Below are 25,958 nucleotides of genomic sequence, written 5' to 3'. Positions count from 1 at the left end.
GTAGCGCTCCGTACTCAAAAGTCCATTCTGTGTGCTCTGGTTTCCCACAGTAGAAAAAGAGGAAAGCGAATGATGAAAGGTATTGCTTTAATTTTTCTCTCTGACAACTCAACACCCACCCGGCTGGTTTGAGTGAGCGACCCGATTGCCAGCAAGGTCCCTCTTTGAGAGAACGAGTAAGGAGAATGCATTGCACGGTTACTGTGTGCACACAGTAATCAAAAAGAGATAAAGGACAGCAAATAAAATGAAAATTAAAAACAACAAAATAAAAACTTAAAAAGGTAAATTAAAATGAATGCACATAAAGAACATAAATGTGTAGAGAAAAGGGGAACAGGAGAACAATTCCAACAACAACATGCAAAGAAAAGACAAATGCTGAACATGCAAACAACCATACAAGGTCAAAGCTAAGAGTAGGAATCCCCTTGCTTTTTTTTTTTTTTCTTTTCTTTTTTTAAATAAGCTTGCCAGTAAACTCGGCTTATTTACAGAATGAGTGTTTGGTGAGTTCTGAGTCATCATACGCACGGGGGGTGGGGAGGGTGGGGGCAATTATCAACAAATGGTTTGTTCCACTCAAATAGGCTAAGTCTACATTCTTAAATTACGGTAAATTATTTTTCCAAACATATATTACAAGGTTTCTGGCATCAAAAAGCAAGGAAAAGCAAAAAAAACGCTCACAAATGTTTTCATTTCTGAGTGATTGAATAAATTAAACATGAAAAAAATCCTTAAATAATTTAACATTAAGAAACATTCTCTACATCTTTCATATAAATAAACAATAATAAATTAATTAAAAAATGACAAAATACAGTAAAGTAGAAAAATATACACAGCAGTTCAATATTGTCTGAAACCTGCAGATAATCTAAAGGAACTTGAAAAAAAAAGAATTTATAAACACACTGAAATAGTTTAACTGAAGCGAAATCTTCAAAGTGCAAAATGAAAAGGAGACAGTTAATGAAAAAGGACTGGTCACACCAGTAAACTGGCACTGTTAATGGCTAACATGCTAGCTAGCAAGAACATACAGTACTAAAGCTAAATCCAAAATGGCATTTTGAGCATTTCCTGTTTTCACTGTGCTGCCCCCCCCCCCCCCCCCCCCCCCCTTTTTTTTTTTTTGGATGTATGGTGTAATTGAATGATGAGTTACTGAAGTGAGAAAAGAAGCTCTGGCTTCTGGCTAGCAAGTCTGTGTAGTTAGCAAACTAGTGCATTTAGATTAATATTGGCCCAGCTCAAGTCACCAAGGTTATTTTGCTGTTATCGCTAGTTGCTGCAGAATTTCATGAACCTCCAGGGTTTCTGGTGGTGGCAACATTCTTGCAGGTCTCTTCCTGCATGTAAGCTCCAATCTACTGTTACAGTGATTGATTTTTCCATAGATATTAACTATTTCAAATGCTGGTGTGACCATGCCTATATCGGAATAAAAAACTAAATATGGCAACAACTCTAAAACATAATGCCACAACTACACGTTTTGACATATGGGACATCATTTAGTCTGTACAACAGAATAGATCATTCATTTATATATCACCACCCCCGGCACCCTTTATCATACTTTTATGGGCAATCTTTAATTGCAAGAACCCATTTATAGAAACACCACAGAGTGAGCTCAAAAGTCCTGCTGTTCACAAAGAAATATTACTTTAAAAAGAATTACAATCCAGCCAGTGTTTGTTCGTCCGTCTTTCCACCTCTGCTTTCTTCCATCGCTCCTGCATCCCAACCCGGTTTCAAGTTCATTACATCACGCTAATAAGTTATGTTTCTGTTGAGGAGTATGCAGGGTTTTTTCTTATGTACATGTAGGAGGAATGGAAGAAAGGGGGAGAGGGTACGTGTGTGTGTGTGTGTGTAGACTGACAAACGTCACTGTCTTAAGGCTTTTTTTTTTTTTTTTTTTTTTACAACGCTTCTGAGATGTCTCCGTGTTTGGTCTGGAAGGGTGAAGTGTACTCTACTGATGCGGCAGCAGGAAGGGACTCAAAGAGAAAGGGTGGGGTAGAGTGAGGGGTCCTCAGTCTTCAGTTTCGGACTTTCTTGGTGCTGGCAGGCCAAGCAGGCTGCTGTCAGCCAGTCTCGCCAAGGTTAATAGTTATTATGGATGATCCCTGGTGGCAGAGACAAGTCAAGCCATCACACATGTGAGGAGGACATAGAGAGGGACACAAGGTTGAGACGACAAAGCTACATCTGCTACTTATTGTAAAATACTGGATCAACCTTTAAACTGAAATAGCCATTCCCATTATTCAGTACAAAATTTATAGGCAAAAAAGTAGATCATCTTGTTTTACTCCTAACTAAAGGGCAAAGTTAGCAGCTCTCCTATTTCTCTTGTTTAATGACCTGATTACTGCTCTTCATCTAGTCATGCACAGCTACCGCTCCTTAAGGTTGTTCCTGTGTCCTGTTGCTGGCGGCCATCTTTGTTTTGTCTTTGCCAGGGGGGCATTTAGAGTCATTGGGTGGGGGCTGGTTGGGCTTGCTGCTGGGAGTATGCTTGGTGGGGGAGCTAGGCGTGGCGGGGGCACCGGGGGAGTGGGACGCTTGGATGTTCTTCTCGTCTGAAAAAAGCTGTTTAATTACGTCAAAGAAGTTACTCAACGGGCTGCCTACACAGACGGGAAGAAAAGAAAAAACAAAGAGAAAGAGAGAGAGAAAGAGAGAGAGAACAAACAACAAATGAGCAATGGGGTTAACGTGAGGAGAAGAAGAGGAGGTGATGGAGGGATGAGAGGAGTGGAGCTGGAGAAAAGGAGACTCTTACCCCAAAGACAAGTGAACAGAAAGGTGACAAGTTTTTTCAGGCCAGAGGAAGAAGAGGTGACACCAAAACGAGTTGTTTCCCAGAACATATTAGCACTTACATCACTTTCATTGTGAGATCAATTTTTCGCCCCAAGAGTCTCAGTTTCCCCTGCAACGTGGAAAACCAACAGGAGCATTGAAAGACATTTCAGATCTTACTCAGTATCACAGATTCACCAAAAAGCATTGGATTTTCACATTTGGTGACCGATTGCAAGAAGCTGCAATGACCAATTTTGATCGCAAGATGTTTGCTTGGGGCATCTGCTGAGTGGAAACAGACAAATGCTGTCTCACTTGAATTGAATGCAGTCATTTTCAGATTGGTGAATGTCTGCAAATAATTGCCACTTAATTTATAAACAGACAAATTTCCAACATATTGCAAGGACTTGACTCAGCTGGTTGCCAACTGGTTGCACTCTGGTTGCCAATTGGTTGCATTCTTGTTATATTCCTATATGAAGTCAAAGTTGTCAGCGTGCCTATGTCATTCTTCAGTTAAATTGCCATCCTGCAGCGACAACATCCCTATTTGTGGAGGAAATTCTGAATTTCTGATTCAAATCTATGAGATTCTGGCTGGACTGGCTGTAAACAGTTAGTGTGAATTTGTGTATTTAGATGGCAACAGATTTGCAGTTTTTGCCAATTTACCAGAAACACACTGCATGTAGTTACCAATCATTCAAGAGCAAACTGATTGCAGACTAATCCAGTCTTATTTGCATTTTATTGTCATCTTGCTGCACCAAAGTCACCTTTAAGATAGCAACCAACCATGAGTGGTCCCAGAATTATTGTAGGGTCTTTACCTTATAAGATAAAGCACCTTGAGGCAACTGTTGTGATTTGGCGCTATATAAATAAAACTGAATTGAATTGAAGCAACCACTTCAAAGTCAACAAGATCACAAGTTCATTGCACACGGTCACAATAATTTTGATTGTGCTGCAGTCTCCAGCCACTGTTTTTCCTAGTGTGACTGTGAAATAAAGTAAGGTAAACCTTTTCAAGTATCATTTTCGAAGAGCCATATTATTATATATAAAGCTGATATACCTCCATATAAATAATCCTTTGTGTTACTTTTAACAACTTTAGTTTTTAATCCAGGGGTCCATTAACGTGTAGTCTATTTGCCCCCCCCCCCCCCCCCCCCCCCCCCCCCCCATGTCTTCCAAAGCTCCTGTTAACTCACCATCACGTCAACATCCATCACAACATCTGTTAAGTCTTTTTTATCAATGCATTTAAACAGCAATGAGTGAATAAAACATGCAACAATACAGCATGGTACACAAGTTATACACATTACCAGGGTTAGTTCAAACAATACATCCTTTAGTGGTAACGTGTTTGTGTTGTTTTGAATGTGCACTTGAGAGTGAAGGCTTGTCCTGAGAACTTACCTCCAACAACATGTACACACATTGGATTTGTGTCTGATCTTTTGTTCAAGTGATTTCAAATATGGAAAGTTAGAGGAAGGGTGAACAACCTGGTATCAAGCATTATCATGCAAAGGGTTAACTCAGGCTAGCTCCCCCCAAACACACACACACACACACACACACACACACACACACACACACACACACACACACACACATACAGAAATCCATCTTATCAAGTCATTTTGTCATCTAACTTAGCTAAAACTACCTTGGAAACATCAGTGAAACTACAGTAGTCCACTTGACCAAGTGGGCCAATCAGTGGGAACCACTACATTAGGGAAATATTTGTTTAACAGTGTTTTTAAATTACAAAAATCCCCATTCCCCCTGCCAGATGTAGGAATTCACTGCCTTTCTGCTTTCTTCTTCCTTATGTAATCATAAACTGGATATCTCTGGGTTTAGGAAAAGCAGCAGATTACCTGGTAATAAAAAAGTCTCATCTCAATGAGGAACTCAACTCATACATAAAAATTCAACATAGCATTAAGTTATGCTTGCTTTATGTTTCCAGGGCTTTAAACAGTGAACAGTTGTTGAACTGTAATGAGGAGATCCTTTAAGATTTCTCAGGTAAAAACATTTTTAACACACTAATCATACACAATATTGCCAAAAGTATTTGCTTGTCTGTAGTGTACTTATGTTGTCTTATTGTTCATGGCTTTTATAAATGTACTGTAGACCATTTTGTCACAGATTTATATTTTTATATCACCTTCTTTAACTGTCAATTTAAGTCATCATTCTCAATGGGACTTTTAGCTTTCAATTTTGTTTTGCTTCAGAAAAACGTGTTCACTGAGTTTACTAAAAAACAAGCAAACAAACAAAACATGTCCTTGATTGGGGGTAAAAATCACTAACCACGGCAGGTAATACTAAATATTACTCCACCCCTAGCCTTTATGGCCTAGAGTGGCCATCTCTTCTTTCAGTGCTCCAAACTGTCTCCGTTAAAAGATAAGTCTTAAGTAAACTGACATTAGCTTGCATGGGTGAGCTGATACTAGCTTACTGCCATCTTTCTGGCACAACCTGAAAGTCCTAGCTGAAAAGCTAAAGCTGTCTAGTTAAAATGAGCACACGAGAAAACCACAAAGCCAAGACTGCAACCACCATACAAATAATAGTGAATTAATTTTTCCATATTCAAAAGGCCTTATGCAAACTAACAAACCAGACACACACCTCTGTTACTGACACTGGTGGAGCTTAGAGAGTAGCAAAAACATCAGGCAATTTAATGGGCAATGCTCTAGGCAACAAGCAACAGTGAGAGCTCAAAAATCTGCTCAGTAAGTTTCGTCATCTCATTGGCTTTGTTGATTAAAACAAGTCTTTAGTTATACAGACTCTGAGCATCTTTTTGAGGGGCAATATTTCACAAGCACTCAAAAGCACCAACACTCTCAGAAGAAACAACTGGCAAAATGGGGACATGTTCTGCTTCCAGAGAAGCCCTTCTGTGGTTTTAGATTTTAGTGGCACAACGTCAAAATAACTTTCTACTTTGCACTGGAGCAAGTAGATTTCCTCCCATTATAATGACTTGTTAGGATGAATTATATTTTATTTGCAGCTCACATACTCTCCCAAACACAGACACACGTGTTAGTGCAGATAGGGTGTGTTGGTGAAAGGGCCTCCAGGACATTGCCAGTGTGTTAAAAGCCAGAGTTAAGGTGTTTTTTTCCGGGAGTTCCCGGACGCTCTGGGTCTTACCACGCTTGGAGGATTTACTGGGCAAAGAAGCTGAGCGCTGAGAGCCATCTGAGAGCAAAGGACAGTGTCAAAAACACCAACCCACACACTGAGGCCCAGTGCTTCATCAGCACGTGAGCTGATGCAAACATCTGTAGGGTAATAATTACATTCCCTCCTGGCATGAGTGGACTCCAGACACATGAATGTTCAGCTCAATTTCCAGAATTTCTTTCATTGCAGATCCTTGCTGTTTTGTAATAAATTGTAGTTGGAGAGATTTCATTCATCCTACCTCACTCTTATAATTTCTGTGTTTCAGTCAGTTACTAGATTGGTCTAGATAAAAACATGTTGACTAATAGGTTATATTCAGTAGTTACGGGCAAACCTGCTGCAAACATATGAGTTTTAATCAAAGTGAATGAACTAGTCTAATTAGCATGTTCCACATTGATTTTGTGTTGTTCTATTTTTTTATCCAAGAACCTAACAGGATGTTGACAAAATGAGTGAAAGTGCTCAGCACCCAAACAAAACTGACAGCTTAAAAAAAAAGATGATTTGTTGCTCATATAACTGCATAGTTTCTTAGCATGGACCAGGGCTGTAAAGTGATGTGCTAAATTTGATTGTACAACTAAATTTAAAAAATAGACATTTATTGTAATTAGGTAGCAGCAGTGGATGGATGGTATTCAGCCTTGGTGGTTCTTTAGATGTCTGTCAGTTCTCAGTTATCCAGGTCATGATAGTCTCAAGCAAAAAAAAAAAAGGCGACTGGACTTCTTTACATTTTTGAACACAGTTCACCTCTCATCCAAGAGGCTTCTTTAGTTCTAAAACCAAATGTTGGAGAGACCCAGGTATTTAAACCATAGTGGGGGTTATACTCCTCTTTTAAACCATCTGTCTTCCCGATCCAAAAAGTGAACACTGGCATCCTCATAAGTGTACCCTTCATCTTTTAGGTGCAGAAGTACAGCTGAGTACTGAGGTGGCTCCTCTATGCATTTCTGGAGTGGCTTTTTGGTTTTTCCAATATAGAGCACTCCTGTCCTATCCTATCCTGTCTTGTCCTGTCCTATCCTATCCTACCTGGTGTGATTGAGGAAAAAGAAAAACAACAAAAAAATACAATCTATCCCATTCAGTCACAGCATACACAATTGTGTACATCACCTTCTATAGTTAAATATTGTACTGAGATCATTTTCTGAAATCTATCTCCTGCCTAAGAAGATTATGTAGGCAAAAGACAAATTTTTTCCAACAAAAATTCCTGTATAGTGACCGAAAGTACAACATATTGCCAAAAGTATTTGCTCATCTGTTTTCACACGCATATGAACTTGAGTGATATCCCATTCTTAATCCATGGGTTTTAATATTATGTCAGACCTCTTTGCAGCTATAACAGCTTCAACTCTTCTGGGAAGGCTTTCCACAAGGTTTAGGAGTGTTTATGGGAATATTTGACCATTCTTCCAGAAGCACATTTGTGAGGTCAGACACTGATATTGGATGAGAAGGCCTGGCTCACAGTCTCTGCTCTAATTCGTCCCAAAGGTGTTCTGACAGGCTGAGGCCAAGACCCTGTGTACCCAGACTCATCCATCAGATTGTCACACGAACAACCCACTGCTCTAGAGTCCAGGGGTGGTGTGCTTTACACCTCTGCATCCAATGCTTTGCATTGGTGATATAAGGCTTGGGTGTAGCTGCCTGCCCATGGAAACCCATTCCATGAAGCTCTCTATGCACTGTTCTTGAGTTAATCTGAAGGTCACATGAAGTTTGGAGGTCTGTAGCGATTGACTTCAGAAAGTTGGTGACCTCTGCGCACTCTGCACCTCAGCATCCACTGGCTGAGTTGCTGTCATACCCACTTTGTTATCATACCAGCTGACTGTGGAATATTTAGTACTGAGGACATTTCATGACTGGACCTGTTGCACAGGTGGCATCCTATCATGGTACCATGGTGGAATTCACTGAGCTCCTGTAGAAGCAGTCTACATACCTAGGTGCTTGGCTGCATACACTTGTGCCCGTAGAAGTGATTTGAACACCTAAATGCAATGGTTTGGATGGGTGAGTGAATACCTTTGTCAATATAGTGTATACAGGTGCTGGTCATAAAATGAGAATATTATTTCAGTAATTCCATTAAAAAAGTAAAACTTGTATATTATATCCATTCATTACACAAGACTGATATATTTCAAATGTTTATTTCTTTTAATTTTGATGATTATAAATGACAACTAATGAAAACCCCAAATTCAGCATCTCAGAAAATTAGAATATTGTGAAAAGGTTCAATATTGAAGACACCTGGTGCCACACTCTAATCAGCTAATTAACTCAAACACCTGCAAAGGTGGTCTCTCAGTCTAGTTCTGTAGGCTACACAATCATGGGGAAGACTGCTGACTTGACAGTTGTCCAAAAGACGACCTTTGACACCTTGCACAAGCAGGGCAAGACACTAAAGGTCATTGCTAAAGAGGCTGGCTGTTCACAAAGCTCTGTGTCCAAGCACATTAATAGAGAGGCGAAGGGAAGGAAAAGATGTGGTAGAAAAAAGTGTACAAGCAATAGGGATAACTGCACCCTGGAGAGGACTGTGGAACAAACCCATTCAAAAATGTGGGGGAGATTCACAGAGTGGACTGCAGCTGGAGTCAGTGCTTCAAGAACCACCACACACAGACATATGCAAGACACGCGTTTCAGCTGTCGCATTCCTCGTGTCAAACCACTCTTGAGCAAGAGACAGCATCAGAAGTGTCTCGCCTGGGCTAAAGCCAAAAAGGACTGGACTGCTGCTGAGTGCTCCAAAGTTATGTTCTCTGATCAAAGTCAATTTTGCATTTCCTTTGGAAATCAAGGTCCCAGAGTCTGAGAAAGAGAGGAGAGGCACAGAATCCACGTTGCTTGAGGTCCAGTGTAAAGTTAGATGTTGCTGGTGTTGGTCCACTGTGTTTTCTGAGGTCCAAAGTCAACGCAGCCATCTACCAGGAAGTTTTAGAGCACTTCATGCTTCCTGCTGCTGACCAACGTTATGGAGATGCAGATTTCATTTTCCAACAGGACTTGGCACCTGCACACAGTGCCAAAGCTACCAGTACCTGCTTTAAGGACCATGGTATCCCTGTTCAAACTCGCCTGACCTTAACCCCATAGAAAATCTATGGGTTATTGTGAAGAGGAAGATGCGATACACCAGACCCAACAATTCAGAAGAGCTGAAGGCCACTATCAGAGCAACCTGGGCTCTCATAACACCTGAGCACAGACTGATCGACTCCATGCCACACCACATTGCTGCAGTAATTCAGGCAAAAGGAGCCCCAACTAAGTATTGAGTGCTGTACATGCTCATACTTCTAATGTTCATACTTTTCAGTTGGCCAACATTTCTAAAAATCCTTTTTTTGTATTAGTCTTAAGTAATATTCTAATTTTCTGAGATAGTGAATTTGGGGTTTTCATTAGTTGTCAGTTATAATCATCAAAATTAAAAGAAATAAACATTTGAAATATATCACTCTGTGTGTAATGAATGAATACAATATATACAAGTTTCACTTTTTTAATGGAATTAAATGGAATCATGATATTCTAATTTTATGACCAGCACCTGTATTTGTCTCTCACTGAATTGGTTTGCCCTCCTGTGTATATATTTCAAATGTTTGGAACTCAAAACCATTTTTTTTTTTTTTTTTTTAAGAAACAATAATCAAATGTTACTTTCTGACAGGTTTTTATGGTTTCCGTTTGCCTGAGAATTCTAATAACAGCATAGCTTTGGGCTAACATAAAATGGCAGGTGGAATTAGCCATTTAGCTCTTCGGTAACTGTTTACTATAGGCCTATTCAATTACTTTTTCTTCTGGGCCAGATTTGAAAATTTTGAGATGCCACTGGGCCAAAGACCCCTACTTATATTATTTCTTGAGATTTAACTCTAAATATGCTAACACCTGAACTAAGTCATAAAAATAAATAAAGGAATTCACAATAAAGGCTTTATACTGCATCATTTATTGATGAGCAAAATAATTCAAGTGCATTGCAAATTTTAACATTTGGTCCAAACCTTGACCAGAATATTTTTAACAAGGCATCTATTCACCACACATGTTTAATTAAAAAAAATGTAATAATAACAACTTTTTGCAACAGTAAAGTCTTCTATAACATTTTAGATGTATTTGCAAAAGTGCATTTGTTGAACTAGAAAGACCAACTGATGCAGTGCATTAAATATTTCAACAAAAGAAACTGCACCAAGTGAACACTTAATAACTGTAAAATTAAAGCTTCTTCTGCATATTCAAAGTAATGCTGACTTAATGAGTTCAGTCTTAGAGTTCAGTCTTTGGGGTAAAATAAACACATTTATCAGTCCAAGCAGGGTTAAAATGGCGATTTTCATTGTCAATTTTACGTTTTTGATTGTCATTGATATATTTTGGCGGTTGTCGCTCTTGGAGAGAGTATTCTGGGCTGGCATTGCTAGTGGTGCGTTCATGTACAAGAGGAAGGGCGGGAATTTTTAAAACTGTCACAGCAAATATGATTTAAATGCGTTTTTGTAGCTTACGTTGGGTCAGTCAGGGGGTGGGCCAGTCAAAGGGGGTGTGGCCCCCGGGCCGCTAATTGAATAGCCCTGGTTTACTAGCAAGAGATGAGAAATAAGCTGAACATTCATATGGCTGACACTAAATTCACCTGACACTTCCTATAAAAGTACAACCTTGCATGTACAAATACACACAGAAGGCCAGGAAGACTCACATGTCTTTACAGCTGTTACTGTAGGTGTTAAGTACATTTTATCAAAACACATGCAGATTGTCTTGTTCTGAGTTTGACTGCACAGAGATCAACACATACCATCACATACATCTTTATCTGACATACAGTGTAGAGCATGCTTTCATTTAGTATACCAGACTCATAGGTGGCAAACACAGTCACGTGTGAGTGTGTGAATGGCAGCTCACCCAGAACCATCAGGACACATTTGTGAGAAACCTGACCAGTAATAAAGGGCTGGTTTTACCCAGTTAAGAGCCCAACTTGCCAAACTCTGTGTGCATGTGTGTGTATAAGTATGTGTGTGCGTGTGTGTATAGGTGTGTGTGTGCGTGTGTGTGTGTGTGTGTGTGTGTGAGTGAGTGTGTATGAGTGAATGTGCATGGTTCTGGGTTTTCATTCAGCATGCGAGCCATTCAAATCATCCATGAGACTTTAGAGTGAAGCTGTGGATGACGGGAAACTCGGTGACATGGAGAGGCAGGCCAAAGGGAGAGAGAGAGAGACAGAGAGATAAGACAGAGAGAGATGTGGCTCATTGGCAGATCTACATGGCAGTGGAAGCGACTGACGTTGTGCATAGAATGCCTGATAACAGTTCCCATCTGTGGCAATAACTGGCCAGACTGTTGATGTTGGGTCATTTTAAGCTGAGAGTATGACTCCTGCAGTTGGAGATCTTTCAAAACAGCAACAGTAATGATAGTGACTGTCTCCCTGGCAGATCCAAGCTTGTCCCAAATTATCTATTTAAAGACTTCAGGCTTTAGGTCTGTTATAGTGACTGGTTTTCTCCCAGTAGCATGTCAGTATTCCTGTGCATGCGCATGTGACTCTAAGCTTAAATTACTCTGCTTCACCACCAGAGGGGACCATTATCAAGTAAATACCCACAGATAAAACAACAGGAATACCAGAATGCCACACTGACAAACAAAACTAACAAGAACAGCTGGAGAACACAGACTTTCTTTTCTTCCATATTTTTTTTTCCAAATTAATTCATCTATATATAGGCAGCCCCAAAAATAATATCAAATGCCCTATCATGAATGAAGGTTTGATAGACTTGTGGGATTGTTCCAGTGTGTTTATGACACTAAACAGTTGAATGTATTCTATAACACTGGTACTTTTCTCCTTCTTCCAGACAAAAATGCTGCATGCACAAACAGCGAATCCACGGATGAACAGTTGTAAACAACCATTAGCAGGACCTACTGTTTGCCTATGTGTGTGTGTGTGTGTGTGTGTGTGTGTGTGCGTGTATGTGTGTGTGTGTGTGTGTTTCTGCTGAGTCAAGCATAAAGTGCCAGCCAAGCAGCTTATCTATGTTGAATTATTTACAGTTTGACATCCACCTCCTTAGTGGCTGTAATTAGTCCTCTGAATGTATATCTAGAGCTTACTAAATAACATTAATATGTATAGTGTGTGTGTGTCTGTTGGTGTGCACGCCATGGTATGTGGCAAGGACATGCACGTGGAGATGCTGTGTGCTAGAAGCAGTGCACCGAGCTAAGCTGAGCCGCGGTGGGCTGCAGGTGTGGCTGTGCTGTGATGCCGGGAGGGAGGGAGGCTGCGGGGGTGTGGAGGAGGAGGGTGTGGGTTATAGGCATGGTCGGGGATGGGTGACGAGGGACTCCACTTACCAGATATCTGCGGCTGGATGCCGGGTTGGTCATTGTTGCTGAGCAGCTGGGCCTGGATGGTCTCCACCACACGCTTGAAACGTCGGCTGGGGCCTGTTGAGAAATTGGTGGTGGTCCTTGTTATAATACAGACTTCAGCTGTTGGACAAATGGGTTCACATTCACAAGCCCAAATCATCACACATCCACCACAACACTTGACAGTTGGTATGAAGAGTTTGTGCATTTCCTATGCATTATGACCAAACATCTCTACTTTGGCCTTCTGTGTCCAAAGGACATTGTTCCAGAAGCCTTGTGGTTTGTCTAGATGCAACTTTGCAAACCTAAACTGCCATGTTCTTTTCAGAGAGAAGCTGTCTCCTCTTTTTCTAATTGTATTGTTATGAACTTTAACATTTAACATGCAAACTGAGGCCTGTAGAGTCTAAGATGTAGCTCTTGGTTTTTTGTCATTTCTGTGAGCATTGTATGGTCTGACCTTGGGGGTAATTTGAGGGGACATCTACTCCTGGGATAAATAGCTTCTGGGCTGTCTTGAAAGATCTCCACATGTTCTGTTCTGTTCAATTCAATTCAAAACTAGATATTTTCTTCTTTGTTTTTTAGACTGTTCTCAGTAAACTCAGTAAAATCAGCAGTTTCTGAAATGCTCGAAACAGCCCATCTGACACCCATAATCATTCCATGTTTAAAGTCACCATTCTGATGCTGGGTTTGAACTTCAGCAGGTCATCTTGACCATGTCTACATGTACCAAGTTGCTGCCATGTGATTGGCTGATCGGATATATGCATTAGCAAGCAGCTGACCTGGTGTACCTAATAAAGTGGCAGGTGAGTGCATGCAGAACACATACATACAACTGCAAATTCTACAGGAAACAAATATTTGCCATTTGCTAGATGAGTAGATGTCTTTTTGACTGCAGACAAACATCTCAGTACTTCCTGGTCTGTGATTATTTTATTTATTGTATTTCATTTACCTGAGAGCAAGGTGAAGGTGACAGAGTATATGCCATTCTCCTTTGTGGCGCTGGTGCTCTCAGTGTAGGTGATGTCCACTTGGAACTTGACTGGCTTCTGGAAAACCGTTGGACCGGCTGTGGACTTGTACTCTGCCCGGAAGCTGGTCTGAGAGATGACGCTGTGGCTCAGACTGGGAATCTGGGCAGAGAGGTGTGGGGGGGTGAAGTACTTCTGAGTCAGCAACATTGGGCACATAGACACAGACATAACTTGTGCATCAGTTAAAATGGCAGCATGGCTGTAAGAGAAAGAGATGGGAGCAGAAGGAGATGCTGTGTTGGATGTGTTAAATCCTAACATGTGGTGACATTTTGATGAATCAGTGGTGGAGACCATGCTGACACCAAGACGTGAACAGACGGCAGTCTGCTGCACAGAGCTGTTGTGGTGAAAGGGGTGGACAGTCACAATATTAGCCAGGGTTTAATCATGTGGTTGATGCGTATGAGCTTTTACATTTTTTTCCTGAACTGCTGGGTTTCTGTAGGTCCTGAGTGGGCTGGTATAAATTAAACTAAAGTGTGAAACTTTGTAGATAAAATTTAACATGCTTGCTGATGAGAAAAAAACACTGGCTCGTTTACAGTTAACAGGTTTCATCATAGAATGGTTGTGAACTGATGAAGTCTGAAAAATGAAGTTAATGAAAGAGCACCTTAAACCTGCAAAGTAAGTAAGTGAAATTTCAGACTTTTTAACTTATGATGAAAATGCTAAATCAAAAGTGAAAATATACGGCTAGTAAACACGTCAGTTCAGAATGTACAGTAAGGAAAATTCAAAGTATTTAAGTTGGTTTGAATCTTTTTAAATGTGCTTATGTGAGACAAAAAACAAAATATCATCTCTGTTCCTGTTTTGATTTAGTAAGCAGGGTTCTAGGTAGTGGTTAATTGCCTGCGCTGAGGCAGTTCTGATAGCTGTTAGCTATCAGAACGGATCACTGTCACCACAGTTTGCAAGCAGGCGCAGCCATTAGCACTAGCAAGCAGCTGTCCGGTGCCCCCCCTCCCATCCAATAACGCTGGCCTGTGAATGTTTTTCTGGATAGAACCCTGGTAAGTATTTCCAGACACCAGTGTTAACCATAATCATTATTCTCAAAATGAGTGATCCTGGTGCAGTTGGTTATTATTTTTGAAAGATATACCATAGAGTTCATATATACACTGTGTGACACTGCAGGAAAAAGGCCTTTGATCATAAGAATAATTTATGCATAAATGCTAATAAAGATTTTATTTTCTTACTTTTCCCTCCCTAACATCTGAGAATAAGACTTGAGAGAGAGATCGACAAAGTTTGGATGTGGGAGGAAGAAAGGCAGACTGAGGTCAAACTGAAATGAACGTGCTCTGTCAGGTCTTCCACGCATTTTGACTTTTCCCCATTAAAGAAGAAAGCTACAAGAAGAGAACAGTTATTTTACCAGCCTCTACTGCAGCATAGAATAACGAAAATTGCAAGGGTAATCGCAATTGTTCATTTGCTCTCTAAACAACCGTTTTCATTAAAATCTGGCATACTGTGATCAATGATGGAAGCTTTCTGGATTTGAGGAAGGGAGCGATGAAGAGGGAGACTTACCGAGAGGAAAGCGTGCACAATATCGGCCTTTATGGAGCTGAGAGGTTTGTCTCTTATGACTATGAAGATCTGCTCTTCCTTCTCCAGGTTGATGAAGTTTCCAAACCATGACTTCTTAGCCAGTCTGCAAAGAGCAGATTACAAGTTGGGGCCTGTGCTACAAATGACATTCAGTATACCCAGGTTACCGTTTCCTTAGCAGCTAGGAACTGAGACAACTCTAAAGCTAAAAGAAGGGGTGGGGTTCCTATATATATGACTTCAAAACAAATGAGTTAGACATTTGACTAATACTTCTGACAAATGGCTGGGGTATTTCAAATTCATCAACACTCCTAACTCATTTGTTCCTGTTCAGAATTGTACAAAGTTATTACTTTACCTTCAATTTCATTTATATAGCCCCAAATAACAACAAACAGTCACCTTAAGGTGCTTCATATTGTAAGGTAAAGACCCCACAATAATTACAGAGAAAACCAAAAAGTCATAATGACCCCCTATGAGCAAGGACTTGGTGACAGTGGGAAGGAAAAACTCCCTTTTAACAGGAAGAAACCTCCAGCAGAACCAGGCTCAGGGAGGGGCGGTCATCTGCCGCGACCGGTTGGGGTTGAGAGGAGAGAGAGAGATGGGACAAAAGACATGGAGTGGACGAGAGCCAGAGATTAATAATAACTAATGATTAAATGCAGAGTGGAGTATAAACAGACTAAAAAGAGGTGAATGAAACACTCAGTGCATTATGGAAACCCCCCAGCAGCCTAGGTCTATAGCAGCATAACTAAGGGATGGTTCAGTGTCACCTGATCCAGCCCTAACTATAAGCTTTATCATAAAGGAAAGTTTTAAGCCTAATCTTAAAAATAGAGAGGGTGTCTGTCTCCTGAATCCAAGCTGGGAGCTGGTTCCACAGAAGAGGGGCCTGAAAGCTGAAGGCTCTGCCTCCCATTCTACTCTTAAGCATCCTAGGAACCACAAGTAAGCCAGCAGTCTGAGAGCAAAGTGCTCTATTGTAGTGATATGGTGCTATGAGGTCTTTGAGATAAGATGGGGCCTGATTATTTAAGACCTTGTATGTGAGGAGAAGAATTTTAAATTCTATTCTGGATTTAACAGGGAGCTAATGAAAATAAGCCAATATGGGAGAAATATGCTGGCTCTTTCTAGTCCCTGTCAGTACTCTAGCTGCAGCATTTTGGATCAGCTGAAGGCTTTTCAGGGAGCTTTTAGGACAGCCTGATAATAACGAATGCATGAAAACACATACATGATGAGAAATAGCTGCATTTGAATGGTCCAGCTTCTTTCTGGAGAAGATTTGATTTTGGGGATTAAAATCAATTCTGAGCTGGGTTTCTTTTGGTTAATGCTAATTATCATTAGCCTGCCTGATAACAGGGACAAATTATTAATTACTGAATGTTGGAGATTTTTCACTGGTTGTACAGTAAAATGTCAACATACCAGTTAAAAGAAATAAAATCAAATGATGACATTAAAAAGAAGACCCAGCAGCAGGCCAGCCTATAGCAACCACTTTGCACAAAACGATTTATTCAGCTTCCCTGCTTTTTATGAAGCTGCAAAGCTCCACATACCTGTCATTTAATCATACTTTACCGTGGTCTCTTGTCACCTGCTAAGGGACAATTTGTTGTATGCTTCCAGGGCTTCCAAAAAATATTTACTGCACAATAAGCACCACCAAGTATAATTTAAAATTCTTCAGCCGCTTCAGTTGCTAACTGTAGGCTTGCTAACTGCTAATTTTAAAACCTGCATAAAGTTACCATTTAGCTTGCCAGCTTGCTAAAATAATGCAGCTAATTATGCCACAGATTCACATTTGAAATACTTGTGTTTATGAATTATATGTTGAGGAAATTAAAATATGGTTCCATTAAGTAGCCATAATAAGCATGTCAGGTATTCAGACATGTTGCTGTGTTACTCACTCTGGAGAGGAGTCTGGGGTGAGACTGGACATATCTTCCTGGGTAGGAACTGTGGGTAGAAACACAAGTAAAGGGTCATAGATTTATGTAAGTGGAATGAAATCTCTTTGGATCCTGTCCTATAATTTATGGAAACTGCACTTAGAGGCATAATTTTTGTTTTTGTTTTTTTTGTTTTTTTCCCACTACTAAGAAGATACTATCAGCATAAGTGAGTGTTTGTCTGGGTGGGAAGTGGGGCATGGTGGTGGTGGTGGTGGTCGACAGCAGCATGGAAGCAGCTGTGAGAAAAATACCCAAACTAAAGCAAAAATTGAGGGAAATGGTCAATTTTCCATTCTCTGTAATGAGATAGTTATCTTCTTAGTTATCTTCTTTATGATGTTGCCAGAGGCTGCAGATTTTCATGATAAGGTTCGCAGCAGGTTAACTGGAGCTAAATACAGTCATTAAGAGCACAGATATGATTTGTGCTTATTATTCCTCTGAGCTACAAGAATGCATTTTGATGCAAAAACGCACTCTGAGTAGATTATCGCATGGATAAGACTAAGATATGAAATCTGATCTGACCAAATTGTGAGGTTTAATTTAACGTGACCTACCCGTCTCCCCCCTCGTACCTTGCATTTTCCTGCGATGGAAGCGTGGTGAGCCAAGGAAGCTGTTCTTGATGGAGTTGAGGCGTGTCCTCCAGGGCATGCCACCGATAGAAGGGCTGGGTGGCGGCGTCGGGCTGGGTGTGCCAGCTGGGCTGTCCTTGGGCGTATGCACTGGGGTGCCTTTGGGGGTGGGGAGGGGGCTCCCTCTGGGGGAGGGGTGGGGAGTCACCTGCGTGATGGGGACAGATTTGCCATTGTGGTCAGGGAGCAGGTGGTGGCGGCGGAGTGGTGACATAGGAGGTACTGGGGAGAGGGGGATAGAAAGCTTGGGGGGTACAGTAAGGGGAGGGTGGCGCCTTACACGAGGACTGTTGGGAAGGCAGGGGGCCAGAGACTGGCTGGGTGTGGAGGGCTCAGATTTAGGGGTGGTGGAGGTCTGGACAGTGTTGGGAAGCGGGTTGGACCTGGTGGTTTGCAAGGGCTTCTCAGATACTTTAGGCTTGGCAGGGAGGGTCTGTGTGCGGGGGTGCATGATGGGGGACCCCATCTTTGGCTGGTAGGAGTTATGTGTACGGGGCCCCACCCCATTAAGGCGGACCTCAGGGGAATGAGTGGGACTGCAGTTGGGGGACTGGCATAGGTCTGGAGATTGGGGTGGGATAAAAAACCGCCGGTTGGGCTGCAATTGTCATGCACCGTCACAGATGACAGCAGGGTCAACCAATAAAAAAGCCAGAGGAACACCACGGCCCAATAAAGGTTCATTCCCATTCAACAAAAAATAAAAATAAATAAACACCAGGAAATGAAAAAGGAGCGTGGCAGATGGGTGGAGAAGTGGAGCAGGCAGGAAGTGGTGAGAGTGCAAGAAAGAAAGAAAAACAGAACATGCAATTAGCACAGTGATTAAGCCAATCAGGAGGCAGCAGTGGAGCATTCATGATGCATTAACAGTAGGGATGCACCGAGATCAAAGTAGTCACTTTATCCACATTCTCATACTGTGTAGCCTCTACAGTCCATAGAATTAGAGCATACAGAATATCAGTTTACTCTCATTTTTCCAAGATTCATCTGTATCAGTTGTTTTAAGATGTTATAACCTGTATCCCTGTATGGGCAGCTTTTTTTTTATTATTTCATTTTATACATAAAAAAGCAGTCTAAAAAGTGACTCACTGTGAGTATGGGAAGAGGTTTGCTAACATTAGCCACCCCAAGTTCATACCCACAGACTGTATATAAAAGATAGATGTAGCTTCAGGGTCTGAAAAGTGAAGTGAAAAGTGAATGCACAAGTGGTTTAAAACTGTGTGTTCTTTGGCTGCAAAAAGAAGTCAAGTTGTGAAAACGACTCCTTTGCTTCCTTGATCTCCGTAAACACTTTCCTGATGAGTTCATGGTGTCAGTTGCTAGTTTCAAGTCTTAAGGAATATGACAGGATGTTCATTTGGCAAACTGTGGTTAAAAAGGAGAATAAGCCATGGTACACTTTAAGGGACTTTGCGACTGACAATTTTCTATCCTACATATGAGCTAGCAGTGTCACTATGTTTTTGAGACAGTGTCACTGTCCGGTCCAAAAATGCCCACCACTAGGCAATATCCATCCTTTAACCACAGTCTGTGGTCACACCAAACATGCTGGAATGCTGCAGCAAATCTCCAGAGTATGATGAAAGGAGTGAGGTGAGTGTTTTATCCTGAAATTCAACTTTTAATTTAAAAGTTGAAGATTATTTTATCTTTGTGGTTTTGTCCATCCATCAAGCACCTTGTGACCAACAAATGAATTAATATCAGCAAAATTACAACCATCAGCTACACATTCTTTGCACTTCCTGAAACTAAGGCTTTCAGTTGACAGAAAGAATTCCTGATTACTCTCAGATACATCGGTGCATCCCTAATTACCAGCAAGTGACTCAGCTTGAAAGCTAACTGATTTAGCTTCACCCTCCACCTGGGAAAGCAGCCAGAGTGCATGTCCAGTGCTGATGCACAATACTGTGGGATGAATGAGCAGATCACTGATAAGACAGGTCAGAGCAGTGAGAACCCACAGCTGAACAAACTGCAGCAGCAGAGCAGACCTCAGCAAATCAAAAACTGTGAGGCTGCAAAGCCTGTGGCGAGCTGTCAGCCTGTTCTCAGAACAGCATGTGTGAGGAGTGATTTGGATGAAGTAATACTCTCATGTCTTTATCACTGGGTGTTCTAGACTCATGATTCATTATGTTTTCATTACAAAAAAGAAATGAATAAAACGTGTATTTTCCAAAAAGACTCAACAGCTAGTCACTGATACTTGTCAGTAAGTAAAAATAGTAACCGGCTATCAGTAATACTGTTGAGAGGTGACAAAAGCATCCTTTCTTTGGTATGTATGAAACACAGTGAGCAATTGACCTCAGGAGGGTCTGTGGAATCCTAATTGGCACATTTAAAAAACAAAAAAACAAAACAAAAAAACAGCACATGACCTTTATTCATTATATTATAAACATCACATACGGTACCAGTCAAAAGTGTGTCCAAACCTTTGGCTGGTACTGTATAGAAAGAAGAACTAAAGACTGAGATCTGCCTCCTCTTCAGTTTGCAGTCTCATGCGAAACATCATGTGCTGCACAGAAGGATAAAACAATGACATTCATTAAACAAAAAGCTTTAGCGTGTCTTTGCAGGATAGAAAATATTTGATGATACACAGCCTGCATCCTTGCTAAGGATTTGTTAGTAAAAAAAAAAATGGATTCAAGGAAACAAGCAAAGCAACACCTGGAGGCTGTGGGTTGATCTGCTCACGTATCCTCCCTGCTTTGTCGCTGCAGCAGGTGTTTTTTTCTCACAGAGTGATGGACTGATTCTTCCACTTATTTGCTGCAGCATGAGAATCTGTTCTGCACAGACATTAACTACCAGAGCTTATCTGGAGTTTAGTCTTCACCTTTAGATGGATCCTGGTCCTGCTTCATCTAAAGCTTTGTCTGATGTACAGCACACACTGGTTTGACATTTACTCACTTAGTCAAATCAGCCTTCAGAGATCTAACCAGAAAAAAAATTCACAGCCTGGAGGTATAGGTTGTGGTCATTGTGGTAACAGTGATCAGTTCTGAAAGTCAACCTGTGAAATTGTCAGCTCGGTTCAGCAAAACTAGGTGTTTGTGAGGTGTTTCTAAGCTTTAAAAATCTTTAGCAGGATACAATGAGAGAAATGGGACTCAGAAAGTGACATATGGACTTTATTAGTTGTGCATAGCTGATTTTAGTCTTTTAATGGTATTTGTTAAAGTTTTACATTTTCCAAAGTGCCTTCCCTTCCTTGCAGACCTGCATTTTGCCTTTTTTTTTTACTCTACTTTGATTTGATATACAACTCACATTTTTTGCTCATTTGGGCTGTACTGTACATCAAACAGGCTTATGATGAAGTCCAGTGTGTGAGCTGCTGATGAGAGGCTGAAGTGAATGAATGTGTGTGTGCTCGTGAGTGTGAGTGTAACAATATGTCAGTAGAGCCAGCCAGCAAGGTGCTTGTGGGGAAACCAATCAGTGCATGGAAGCGACATACACTTACCCTGGGACTGCTGAGAGGACTGGTGGACAGACCAGAGGATGCTCCACTGATGGACCGTGACCTACACACACAAGATAAAATCAATATTCCGAAATTGGACAATATACATGATGCACCATACCACAATGTACACAACAACACATTGGCGCATTTGATCTAAGAGTTTTGAATCTTTCTGTGTAGCTGCTCTATAAATGTATTTTATACTTATGCTCCATCCTTCAGCAGAATTAATTTTCTTGCCTGGATTTTGTTTCTTCTACAAACACCTCTATTGTCTCAAGGCTGCTAAAGCCATCCTCTCATCAACATGCATAAGCTTTGCTCTACAAATCTGGAACTTCTTGAGGTGCCCCTTTAGAGCACTTCACCACAAACTCAAAACTAGGCAAGAACACTTCATTATCTGTCAGGGATAACACGGCTGTATTCCCCCCAGGCCACAGTCAAAACAGACAACATTAAGCGAGCATGCTTTCTGATGGCTGGCATGGTTGTAACCAGATGAACTCACTGAGCTCTGGACCCCAATTATTATTATTTTTTTTTAACAATAAGACAGTAAATAGTGACATGAATTAATCTGCTCTGCTCTAGATTGCTTTAACTTTGAAAATTCTCAATAGGAATTGAAGAAAATAAAAGTCTGCCCCATAGGGCCACAGATTGTGTTTGTGTTTTAGGGGGTTAGACTGATGCATGTCGAGGCATAAAGAGTGAATCAGAGGCACAGCACGGTCTGAGCTTTTGAGTAAGTAACTTTTTCTCTTGTGCCATTTTAATTTAAAGTGAAGGAATAATTCTGTTTTGTTATGTTATTTGTTTTATTCACACAACACTCATCTTCTACATTTCTGCATACACAGCTGCTCCAGCAAAAGAAGGAACCTTTTACAGTTTTCAAAATGTCTGGTTTTGAGAATTGTAGGCTTCTATTTTCTTGATCATTGGAGCACAGGTGCTACACCTAAAATATGATGCATTAAGAGAAAAAATTCTGGACCTCACTTATTTCTTTGGCTATGGTCCTGATGGAGGGAGAAAAAAAATAAGTCTATGATATAATAATAAAAATAACACCCATCATAGTTTTATAAAAACAAAGGAACAGCGAGGCTTTGGAAGTTTCAAAATATTCCATCCATCCATCTTCTCCTAGCTATCCAAAATATTTAAATATCCCAGCTGCGTCATTTCTTCTTTGTGATTTTTAACTTTTTGCCCCTTTTCTGATCCCTTCTCATGTTTCTAGCCACTGACTTCACTGACTGCTGCTCTCCTGTTTTTCAGTTCTCCATTTTTAATGTTATTCAGTGTAGTGGCCATTACAGATCCCAAAGCACGAGGTCCTAACATGGCCGGAAGTTGTTCGTGAAGGTTTTCGGTGTGAACCCTCAGCTTTTCCTTTTCATAGCTTCTTTAATATCAAAAAGTATGACCGGTTCAGTCAGTGTTACACACAGACACACACAGATACATAAAACACATACATTGAGCCAGAAAGCTACTGCAACATTCATTACCATGGTGTCTCTTTTCTTCTCTTTATGACCGTTTCCATTTTTCATTTACATGTCATTAACTTTTCATATCTCCCTCCTTCCCTCCCTTTCTCACTTTTGCCCAAATGTCGTTACCCATACACCACACACACCACACACACCATTCAGGCCTTTGAAGACTTTGGGATTTAATTGCCCATAGACAATTTGGCTTTGTTCGCAGTGAAAAATGAAAACAGTACATCATAATTAAAATGTTTAAAGACACAGACAGACTGATAGACACTCTCACACACACACACACACACACACACACACACACACACACACACACACACACACACACACACACACACACACACACACACACGAAACTACACATCATAAAGGAGAAACGACATCTCTGACTACAAATGAGTTTTTGCAGGCGTGTTATCATCATGTGAGACAGCATTTGGACCTTTGATGGTGCGCCTTGGTTGTTCTTTCATTATATTATTATTTTCATTATAACTAATATGCCAAAGTGAATAAATATAACAGCTATAATAGCTTTTTAAAAGCATGTATGCCCATGTTGAAATAAAAGGTGCTTATTAACATTCTGTAATTTAAAATGTTCCATTCTTTTTCCTTTAGCTGTGTCACTGTAGAAACAGTGACACAGCTAAAGAAACTAAAAAATCAAATATGAGTACGTCATTAGAAATCAGTTATACCCACTCTAGTTTCTTCTGTTTGCTCAAAGCTTTTATTGCCACAGAGCATTTTTATATCTGAACTTGAAGTTATACTTTATACTTTAATTTAACTGAGTTTTGGATATAATATCTATATAACTGCTACTGTACTACTAGGTTTTGTGCCTTTTTAAATTGTAAAACAAGACTGCTGTAATCTTTTTTTTTATTTTTCTGAATGTTACAATTACACCAATCTGACTTAAACTTTTTGACCCTTTGTAAAAGTTGATTTATGTATGTAAGAAGCATAATCAAACATTTTATGAAACACATAACATGATCCTTTAACTGAAGCAGCTATCAGTTTTATTTATATATTATATATGTGTCTAAATTTGATGAATGACAATATTTCCTAACTACAAACTGCAACTAAAAACTTTTTTTTAACTAATCTTTTCACAAACAAGAGGCAACCGCTCACCGACTTCCATCTTAAATGCTCACCAGCATTAAAGGTCATATTTAAGGCCTGGTAGCCAGTTACTGCAGGGCCTCATCTCTGCATCTTGGAGTCATTGAACTGTACCTCTCTAATGTGTATGCACTGTAGCAATTTTAAATAACTGAAAGTAAACATTGGAAATTATCACGTCGGAAGTTGGAAGCTAATTGTATCGACTATCAAAGCGTCATAGAGCTCTCTGTTTTGTATTGAATGTGTTTTTATTTGTAATAGTAAATGTGGTCCAGTCACATAAAGTGCAATATTTAAGAATTTTTATGCCTTTAGTGTATGTTATCGTGTTTTTGGTTTACTCATTTAAATGAAACGGTTGCAGCTGTAACAACAGAAAATTCCCTCTGGGATCAATAAAGTATTTGGATTTCTGATTTCTGAATCATATAGAGACTGTCTGCTGTGTTACCTCATACTGAGGAAATGCTGAAAGGCTGCCAGCACACACTGATGCTGCATTAAATGATGGTGAAGGGACTCTCCACACTGCCAGGCACTTCAGAAGAGAGGTTCTTTTGTAACACACAACTCATTAACTGTGGCACCCATCCAGTCCAAAATCAGGAAGCTAGTGCTAAGTCATCCTTGAAATCGGAAAATGGATTCCTGGTTCGTTGCTGGTGATGTCTGTTGGCGAGCACAGCAAGCTTCATTTTATGGATATCCCCAATTAGATGATGAGCAAGATAAAGGGCTATTCAGTGAGACCGTGAGCCTCATTTCCATTTCCTGTTTGTGCTCCATCTGCATTCCTGCCAATTAATTTATGCTAATCTCCATTAAGGCCGCAAATCCACAGACAAACTTGTATTTCCCCCTGCAAGGTCAGCCACACAGGGAGTATCCATAAATAATTATATACAACCCCTCCCCATGCGTCACTGGGAAAACAGACTGGCAAAGCACAAACAAATTTATCTTGGAAAAAAAATCTGAAAATACAACAAGAAAACTGAAAAGATGACAACAACATATTACTTTCCAGAAATGGTAAAATCTTACTTGTTTTCAGGGTTTAAAAGGACATTTTTATAGGGATGTATGCAGATTTTTTTATTTTTTTTTGCATACAAAACATTTTTTCAGCCACTAAAGAGGTTTTGGCCTTCCCCCAAAGGAAATTCACCAGGGTCCCTTCTTCAAAATATTCCATTCTTGTCCCAAACGCCTTTTCCATCAGTTCGAATGTTGTTCATGTTCATTTTAAGAGTCAAAGATCAAGGTCACCAAAAAAAAAATGACAAATTGATTAGATTTGGTACTCAGGTCCAACTTGAGCTGACCGAGGTATAAACAAATTACTGTTGATAATTCATGAATCCATTCATGGAGCCTATCCCAGCTGCAGGGTACAGCCCGGACAGGTGGCCAGTCTGTGGCAGGGCTAACACAGAGAGACAGACAAACATTTACACCTGTGGGCCCCGAGATGGGCCCTGAAATGGTGGATTCGAACCCAGGACCTGCTTGCTGTGAGGCAACAGTACGAACCACCGCACCACCATGCAGCCATTATCTGTTCATGTGGATCTCATTTTATATATTAAAACATTTTGTAGTTTTTTAAAAGCCAATAAAATACATTTCTAGTCTTTGTGATCTAGTATGTGTGTTGTGTATGTATGAGAACAGTGGATGGTATCAACAGAAAATTTGCTCTTCTAGTTTATGAAATGCGTCTTCTGAAATATTGTTTTTTTGTGTTTGTTGTTTGGCTTTTATTTACTGTGTTTTCTGACCTTCTTTTTGTCATTATATTTTTTGACATGTTGCTGGTGAGCATCTGAGGTTTCATTTGTCAGCATTTTCAATAAATCTGTAAAAAGTAGAGCAGTTACTGTAGCATGGATCTAGTCATAATGTGGTTTCATAAAAATTAATAAATCTAGAAATGACAGTGACTCAAAATTGATCAAACTTTTTATTACAAAGCTTAATTCTGAATAATGTTTTGAGTGGCCAAACTTTTTGTGCTTTTGGGTTGACAGTTTTGTTGTGTGATG

General features: G+C 40.3%; 1 protein-coding gene across 2 annotated transcripts in view; it reads right to left on the bottom strand.

Moving 5' to 3' along the window:
- Window positions 1–1,931: 1,931 nt before the first annotated feature.
- LOC115776812 (serine/threonine-protein kinase BRSK2-like) overlaps window positions 1,932–25,958 on the bottom strand; it is a 162,504-nt gene continuing 138,477 nt past the window's right edge. For both annotated transcript variants that reach the window (XM_030724587.1, XM_030724588.1), the window contains 7 exons: window positions 21,251–21,311; window positions 17,689–18,346; window positions 17,066–17,114; window positions 15,108–15,231; window positions 13,478–13,658; window positions 12,490–12,582; window positions 1,932–2,645 (listed from right to left, as the gene is read on the bottom strand). In XM_030724587.1, coding sequence (XP_030580447.1) covers window positions 2,422–2,645; window positions 12,490–12,582; window positions 13,478–13,658; window positions 15,108–15,231; window positions 17,066–17,114; window positions 17,689–18,346; window positions 21,251–21,311 — 1,390 coding nt within the window. In that variant the 3' untranslated portion in view covers window positions 1,932–2,421. The remainder of the gene's footprint in view (window positions 2,646–12,489; window positions 12,583–13,477; window positions 13,659–15,107; window positions 15,232–17,065; window positions 17,115–17,688; window positions 18,347–21,250; window positions 21,312–25,958) is intronic.

The sequence above is a fragment of the Archocentrus centrarchus genome, unplaced genomic scaffold, assembly GCF_007364275.1.
Source record: "Archocentrus centrarchus isolate MPI-CPG fArcCen1 unplaced genomic scaffold, fArcCen1 scaffold_37_ctg1, whole genome shotgun sequence".
In the NCBI taxonomy this organism is placed as follows: Eukaryota; Metazoa; Chordata; class Actinopteri; order Cichliformes; family Cichlidae; genus Archocentrus; species Archocentrus centrarchus.
This window is presented reverse-complemented; position numbering and strand designations above follow the sequence as displayed.